Here is an 8,940-nt window from a genome sequence, read left to right as displayed (position 1 = left end):
AAAAAAAAAAAAAAAAAAAAAAAAAAAATGTAAAAATTTTGAAATATACCTTCAAATATATCTGTCATTTTACAAATTTGTAAAAAAGTAGCTCCTTTACACCAAGCATATACAACATCCATTAAATATGGCTTAAATCGTTCTACATATGTATCTTCATCTAATTCTAGATTAGCTTCTGTAGATACTTTTGCTATTCTTCGAGCTAAATCTTGCATTTGTCTAAGTGGACCACTTAATTCTTCAGTACTCTTAGGCATTTCATTTGATTTATCGTCGCAAACAAAACAACTAATTAATGCAACCATTTGTGGTACACTTAATGAATTAAATAAACCATTAAAAATCATTTCTGTCATTAACAATTCGTCAGCTCCATTAAGTTCACAAGCCACTCTGCCTTTTAATTCTATAACATCTGATGCTGTACAATAGGCCATTCTTCGCAATACTCGTTTTCTACATTTTAATTCATCCATTTGAAGTATTGATTTAGCTTGTTTTAATTCTAATTTAGCTTGTTTTAACTGATTACCTAAATCTTCTTTATGTAAAAATTGTTCATATAGAATATTTACATTAGGATCCTAAGATAAAAAATAATAAAATATTCGTTTTAAAAATATTATAAAATATTAAAAAAATATTACAAATTAAAAAAAATATGTGAAAAGAAGAGATAATATTATCACCTTATGTAAAGGATGAGCATATAATTTTTCTTCTAATACTTCAATTTTTTTGACAATATCTTTAAAAGCATCGTCTTCAATATGCATATCTGTAATAGGATTTAACAATGGTGGCCCATCTGGAAATCTTTTTTTTACTTCTTGTATTGTTTTTAATACACTTTTTCTATTATCAGATGGTCTTAAATCTTTTGGATAATATAATCTAAGTGAACTAATTTGAGAAATTAATGTATGTATAACAGGAACTACTTCCATATCACCTTCTTCTCCTTCTCGACAAGGTACAGGACATCCTTCACTAGAGTTTTTAGAAATGTGAAGTAGTATATCAATAATGATAACAGTATTTTCTCTTATTGGATTTTTAGGATTTTTTTTTTTGAAATTTACAATTATACCCCAATCAAACATTTCATTTTCATTTTTTACCTACAATTGCCAATATAATTAAAAAAAATAATTTCTAATATAAATGTTATACGTAAATATTTACTTTTACTAATCTTCCAGGTTGTAAAAATGGAAGTAAATATTCTGGTTTTGTTAAAAAACATCTAAATTCAGTGCTAAGATGTTCAAGTTGCTCACGTATATCATGATAGGAAGATATGTGATTATACTTATCAATAGTTACTGCATTATATGCACCTTGCAAATCCTTTACTTCTATAATAATATGTGTAAAATATAAATATATATATATGAATGTATAAAGATATTTTTACATAAAAATGTAAAAATATTTTATTTTGATTTATAAAATATATAAAAAGTATTTTATTTTGATTTAAAATCTAATAAATAAATAGATTTACTTACTATTGTATAGATCTGGAATAGAGGCTTGATTTTGAAATTGATAAAAACTTCTCTCAAGCATATATTCAGGATTAATTTCTTCAACTCTCAAAAGATTTAAAACCATATTATAAGTTAAATGAAAGGCTGAATTAATAGGATCTGGTTTTCCTTGTACAATTGCTTTACCAACAACTGGACTAACTTGTTCATCTATCATTAATATTACTATTCCCTTTTCATCTAAACCTCTTCTACCTGCTCGACCAGACATTTGTATATATTCTCCAGATGTAATCCAACGGAAGTCTTTACCATCAAATTTTCGTGATGCTGTAAATAAAACTGTTCGTGCTGGCATATTTAATCCCATAGCAAAAGTTTCTGTTGCAAATAATGCTTTTATTAATCCTTCACCAAATAATATTTCTACAGTTTCTTTCAGAATAGGTAAAAGTCCACCATGATGAATACCTATTCCTCGTCTTAAAAGTGGTAATACATTTTCAACTTGTGGTAAACGTCGATCTTCTTCATTAAGAACATCCATAGCATTATTAAATACTTCATCTACCAACTTTTTTTCTTCTAATGTATTCAAATCTAATTTAGCCATTTGCATGGCATATATCTCACAATCTTTTTTGGAAAAGCTAAATATAATTACAGGTGCAAAATTTCTTTCCATAATCATTTTAACCATTTTAAAGATATTTGTTTGTCCAGCATTTGATGGACGAATACCACCTTTACGACCTTTACTATCCCCTTTAGCTGCATCACTATGTTGCAAACAAGCCATTGCTCTGTTAAAATTCTCTTCTTTAAATTGTCCCATTTCATCCACAACCTACATATAAATATAAATATATATTATTTAAATGAAATTTTCATTTTATAACAAATAATTTATTTATTATAGTTTTTACGAACCAAATGAATACCATCTCCACCAACAGGAAATATATAATGTTGTAAAGGAGTTGGTCTGTAATCTGTATAAACAACATGACATGGTTGCTTATGTAAATGTGCAACCCATTCTACAAATTGTCTAGCATTAGGTATAGTAGCAGAAAGAAATACATAGTGCACATTGTCTGGTAATAATATTAATGTTTCTTCCCATACAACTCCCCTTTCTTTATCACGCATATAATGAATTTCATCAAAAATTACCCATCCAACTTCACGCATTACCTTAAATGTTACATATATTATTTAAATTACTATCATTTACATACAATATAATATAATAAAATTTTTAAAAACCTCAGATCCACGATAAAGCATATTTCTTAAGATTTCAGTAGTCATAATAAGTACACTTGCTGTTGGATTAATTGTTACATCTCCAGTTACTAAACCTACATCTTTAAATTCTTCAAAAAATTCTCTATATTTTTGATTACTTAATGCCTTTATAGGTGTTGTATAAATTACTCTTTGCTTATCTCTTAATGAACATGCTATTGCATATCTGTAAAGTTTTGAAAATTATCTATATGATTATAATAATAAATTAATCTAATCTAAAATTTATTCAAATTTCAAATACATACTCTGCAACAACAGTTTTACCAGCTGATGTATGTGCAGAAACTAAAACAGATTGATTATTTTCAATACATAAGATTGCTTCTTTTTGGAAAGGATCTAATACAAATTTGTATTCTTTTGCTGGTTTGCTTTGTTTACTCTCTAATGGTACATATTCGTAATCTGGAGGAACTGCAACTTCATGTGTACATGATTCAATTGTTTCTATTGTATGTATTTTAATACGTGGTGCTAATTCTTCTATACTATACAAATTTAAAAAATATATATATTCAAAAATAGTTATCAAATAGTTTAAATGAAATTTTACAAAAAATTTTATAAAAAGACTTACTTTAAATCTTCCAATACAGAATCAGATCGCAATTTTTTAGAAACTAATTCATCAGAATCATTTTCAAATTCTCGTTTAGTGCCACTTTCTAAATTAGTTTTCCTATGTTATTATTTTTTATGTATTATTTCTTTTAATTAAAAATATTTCTTATATTATATTTAAAATATCAATATAATAGAGAGGTTATGGAATAGTTTATACTTACTTTTCATTAAACGATGTATTTAAATCTTCATTTCTTGGTTTCACTGGAGTTGGAATCACTTCTACTATATCTTCTGCTTCTTCAAAAACATCAAATAAATCTTCAGTAAAATTAGCCATTATAAATATAAATTTACGCGAAGTATGTACAATTTTCATCGATTCTTGGAACAAATCAAGATTGTTTATATTTATCGATATTTTATATCAACTATCGATTATATAATTATATCGAATGATAAATCGATCATCGATTAATTTTAAATTTTATATCATCTTTTTATATTAATTTTATATAATTTTATTAATTTTTTTATTTCAAATATACAAATATATATTTCAAAATCATGAATTCAAATACATATAAAAATGGATATTCGTTTCTTTCTTTTGATACATTGTATAATTGTTTTGTCTATATTTATCAATATAGACAAATAAATATTTTATTTTTTTGTGTATGACAAAATTTACCATAAAAATGCAGGTATATATCAATTGATTATGATTATTAATTTTTTATTGTCATATAAAAAAATGATATAATTTTATTTAATAAAATTTGACTAAAGAGTTTTTCAGTATACATTGTTTACTTATTTCTATTTTGAACATTTATATCTTGTTAACTCTACATGTCGTTTGATTGAATCTCAGATAAGATATAGAATAATAGATATAATATTTAATGCATTTTTTATTCTATTTTTTGTTTAAGATTTCCTTATCATTTTAGTTTCATTCTCAATATTATCCATATTAATAATAATTGAAATTGAAATTAAAATTTTAATAAAAATTGCAAATAAGAAATAGAACAAATATTTGTATAAATTATTTATACAAATTATAATTATTTATATGTTTATTTATATAAATTATTGTGAGATAGATAATTGAAATGATAGTTTCACGCTATTGTGTATATTTTTTTAATTATAAAAAACTATTTGTATTAAATAAGAAGAAACTATTAGAATCAAAAAAAATATTATTATGCATATTATTTTTAATTTGTTTTTCATTTTATCAAACTTTTATTTGTAATTTATTTTAAAATAAATGCTCATCTCGAATTGATCATAATGCGATATTAATTTATAAATTAGTATAATTATTGTAGATTATATTTTTAATTTAATTAATTAAATTTAATTTTTTTTAAATGTTTAAAAATTATAAGTTTTTCAAATATTTAAAAATCATTTATATATGAAGTAATTATAAATTAAAGAATTCAAAAATAAATAATAAAATGATTCATATTCCGTACTTTATTTGTGGTTACGCGCTAAAAATAAATATGGATAAAATATAAATAAATAATAATACAAAGATAGAGATAATAAAAATTGAGCAATTAATATTATTTGCAAAGTGCCACAAATGAAGTATAGAAAAAATAAAAAATAAAATAGAAATAGGATAAAATAAACCATGAGCACCATCTTGAATATCTCTTTAAATCAAGATAAGAATTGAAGATCAGTGCCATCTTTTAAATATTAGAAACATTTTTTCAATATTCAATATATACTAGTAATTTTTAATTTTTACCCTATTTTATCCTGTTTTTGAAGAAATGTCTTTAATATTCGAGAGATGGCATTGATAATTTATTCTTATTCTATCTCTATTTTTCTCTTATTATTTGCTATCTTTTCTACGTTTCTATATTTCATTTGCGATATTCTGCAAATAATTTTAATATTTTTAGTCTATTTCTATTCTTCTTTCGTTATTTACTCTTTTTTCTATATTTGTTGTGTAAGATTTATATACTCAAGAGGTTCCGATATTTAATTAATTTTATTATAATGATTAATAATTTTTTTATATATGTAGTGTAAAAGTGTACATATTTTTTTATACACAATATTTATACAAATTAATTCATAATTAATCCCCTATTTCATTTGTAGTTACACGCTAAAAGTAAATATAGGTAAAATATAAATAATATATAATATAATAAATATAATACATTTTTAAAATATATTTTATATATTTAATGAAATAGTATCGAAAGTTTTTGTGAATATATGATGTCATTGAATTTCTTATTAATTCATTCTTCCTCCTTCCTATAGAATAGGATGTCTCTATTTTTATATGCATTTTCTCTTATAAATCTTAGATATTTTAGATTAATTTTAATGAATTTTTAATATTAAATTACTGTTTATTATATTATTTTTATTTATTCCATTATTAATTTTATAAATATGCAAATATCGTAAATTTTATATATTTATTTTTTCCTATAAAATAAATTATTAAATATTATTTATATTATTAAATATTTATTATTCTCTTAATTAATTTAAATAAATCAAAATAGAAATGTAAATAAAATGAGTAATTAATATTTATTATGTGAATGTAATAGTAGAAAGATCATGAGATTGAAGATTTTGAATGAGTAACGTTTACGCTACGAAGAAACAGGACTTTCAGTTTCTTTTGGGAGTTTGTGAGTGGAACGTCGCGAGTGTAACGGTCACGCTAGCACGCGTGTGAAAGTTTTATCTTCCGAGCGCCCAGCCTCCTTCATACAAAGTGTATTGACATAGAAAGAAAATTGAAACAGGCTTGCTTAAAGGTACTTAAAAACATATATATAAATTTAAAAAAAAAAAAAATTTTTAAATTCAATTTATAATTATAAAAATTAAGAATTACACATTAATTTAATTATTTAAAGATATTAAATTTTAATTCTTCAATTATTTTTTTTATAAATTTTTTTTATAATCGTTTCTAGTCATGTTACTGATATTTTTCTCTTTGAATTTTTTATTTCTCACGTAATAATCAATTTTTAGATTTTTATATCTTATTTATGAAATAATAAGTAAGAGTATCAATACAAAAAAATTAATATTTAGAAATATTTATATATTATAAAGATTTTACTTTTAATAAGTATTATTATAATTTATAATGTATTATTTTTTTATTTTAATTATTAATAATAGATATTTATAGTAGATATTATATATGTTATAATATATAGTAGATATTATTTATTTATAGTATATTTATAGTATATATTATTTATTATTTATTATATAGCACTTTTGATGATTCAGCTTATAATTTTTTTAAATTGTATGCATATATTTTAAAAAAATGAATATATAAATAATAGTTTTATTTTAATTCTTTAACAAATTAATTAATTAATTAATTAAATTATAAATTATAAAATCAATGAATATGATAATAATATAATACTATGTTTTAATAACAGACGATGCTTATATATACTATAAGAACACCTGCAGTATTGTATTTGCATTGATTATATATCGTTTAATTAGTTAAGATTATATATTGTTTTAACTAGTTATTCTTCGATATTTCCAAAAGTTTAGTCGTTACTCTTATTTAGAAATTATTTTTATTTTTAATTTAAATTATTTAATTCATAAAATAAAATTCTAAAATATTTACAAATGATTTTGTATTTTAATTATTCAATTAACTCTCTTTGATTTTTTCTTTCTCTAATAAAAATTTGCAAATTTCATCTTCGATATTTTATTAAAAATATGTTACATTAATTTCACGATTTTTTTTTCTAAAAAATTTTATCTAAAATAATTAATTAATTATGACAGTATAACAATTAGATTAATTGCAATTTAAGTGTACATATAATAACAATATGAATAAAATTGACTTAGAAAACAAATATATATATATATTTAAAAAAAAAAATATTATAAAAAAAAAATATTATATGATAGTAATAATAAAAGGAAATGAATATTCAATGAAATATATATATATATATGTATACATGTTAGATTCGAAAGATGTAGAAACATGAGATAATCAATGATCCATGAATCATCGTGTTTTAGTCGAAAATTCAGAGTCTATTCAATTTTTAACTACACATCCCAAAAGATCTTTAATCATTTATTTTTATAAATCGTTAATTATTATTCTTTTATAGCCTAAATAAATCATTTTATCTTTGTTGTAATAATGTAGTAAAAATTTTGTAAATCTTTTGTAAAATGCAATAATATCAGAAATTTAAAATAATTTTAATTAATAATTTAAGAAAATATTTTCTTCAAATTATTCAAATTTTAAAATCAAACTTTAGTAAATAAAACTTCAGTAATAAATAGAAATTAATTTTTTCTACCTATGTTTTTGATTTCAATTAGCTTTTCATGAATAAATTTTTATTATTATTAATTATTAATTCTATTAATTATTAATAATATTAATTATTAAAAATAATAATTATAATTATTATTATATTAATTATTAATTTTATATTAAAAATCTAAAGATTTTCATTTCAATTATTTTCAAGATACATTATATGTTTTATATAATATTTATAATATATAAAAATAGAATACATATTCCATAATAATTATATATGCACATAAAGATTCAAAATATACATTACAAAATAGATATATTTTAATTTAAATTGAAAATAAATTATAAATATAAGTAAAATTTCCATGTAATTTATTTTATTAATTATCGTTAATTACATGTTTTGATTGAAAATATTATTAATAGTTTTTAATTATATAATAAATTATTTTTTATTTACAAAAAATATCTTATAAAATAATTTTAATATTTATTTCTTAACTTCAGTATTCTATTTATGATTTGAATAACTATATTTCAATAAAAAATAAAAAAAAAATAATTAATATCTTAGTAAGAAGGATGTTAAATCATATATTTTTCTTTGGCTATTGCATCGTATGTTCAAGGTACTTACTTCAAACGCGTATGAGTACTTATATGTAAAAACAACAAAACTCACATAATCTAATTGTTCGTTGAATATATAGATATGTTCATTATCATAAAGCAATTGTTTTTGTATTTCTTTTCGTGAAAAAAAAAATACTATACTATACTATAATATAAATACTATATTATTCTTTGACTATTTGGTCTATTTTAACGCTAAATTTTGAACATATTTATTCATTGATATGAAATATACATATATGGAAGTTATGTTTTGTATTTTGTATGTTTGATATTATATAAATTTATATTACATATTACATATTATTAACCAATATTTTCAGATTTTCATTTTATTGCAGTTATAAAACTATATGAATTAATATTAATATCTACATCATTATTTATAAATTTTTCATTAATTATCAACTTTAATATAAAATAAAATACATAATTCAATAATATATTATTTTTATATTGTATTTATTCAAAATAAAAAATAATAAATTAATTTGTATGTTCAAATATTTTCTTATTTGTAACATTATAAATAAATGTAAATTTTTTGTTTTAAAATGAAAATCACATTATTACAATACTAATTTT

The 8,940-nt window shown here is 20.4% G+C and overlaps 2 protein-coding genes across 6 annotated transcripts in view; one reads left to right on the top strand and one right to left on the bottom strand.

Annotated features, from left to right (window-relative positions):
* LOC102679512 (exosome RNA helicase MTR4) overlaps window positions 1-3,787 on the bottom strand; it is a 4,304-nt gene extending 517 nt beyond the window's left edge. Inside the window, exons 1-9 of the mRNA XM_006623118.2 lie at window positions 3,596-3,787; window positions 3,388-3,489; window positions 3,056-3,298; window positions 2,766-2,973; window positions 2,427-2,693; window positions 1,515-2,343; window positions 1,189-1,361; window positions 693-1,124; window positions 50-587 (exon numbers count right to left, since the gene is read on the bottom strand). Of these exons, the coding sequence (XP_006623181.1) occupies window positions 50-587; window positions 693-1,124; window positions 1,189-1,361; window positions 1,515-2,343; window positions 2,427-2,693; window positions 2,766-2,973; window positions 3,056-3,298; window positions 3,388-3,489; window positions 3,596-3,753 (2,950 nt within the window). The 5' untranslated portion in view covers window positions 3,754-3,787. The remainder of the gene's footprint in view (window positions 1-49; window positions 588-692; window positions 1,125-1,188; window positions 1,362-1,514; window positions 2,344-2,426; window positions 2,694-2,765; window positions 2,974-3,055; window positions 3,299-3,387; window positions 3,490-3,595) is intronic.
* Window positions 3,788-5,980: 2,193 nt separating this feature from the next.
* LOC102679713 overlaps window positions 5,981-8,940 on the top strand; it is a 7,635-nt gene continuing 4,675 nt past the window's right edge. For 3 of the 5 annotated variants that reach the window (XM_031513979.1, XM_031513981.1, XM_031513980.1), the window contains exon 1: window positions 5,984-6,196. The gene's annotated coding sequence lies outside the window, so the exon portion shown is untranslated. Of the gene's footprint in view, window positions 6,197-8,940 lie in introns of all 5 variants that reach the window. The other 2 variants (XM_006623124.2, XM_006623122.2) reach the window with 2 other exon arrangements.

This window comes from Apis dorsata, unplaced genomic scaffold (assembly GCF_000469605.1).
Source record: "Apis dorsata unplaced genomic scaffold, Apis dorsata 1.3 scaffold_815, whole genome shotgun sequence".
NCBI lineage: Eukaryota > Metazoa > Arthropoda > Insecta > Hymenoptera > Apidae > Apis > Apis dorsata.
Note: the sequence above shows the minus strand (reverse complement) of the source record. Positions and strands in the feature narration are given on the sequence as shown.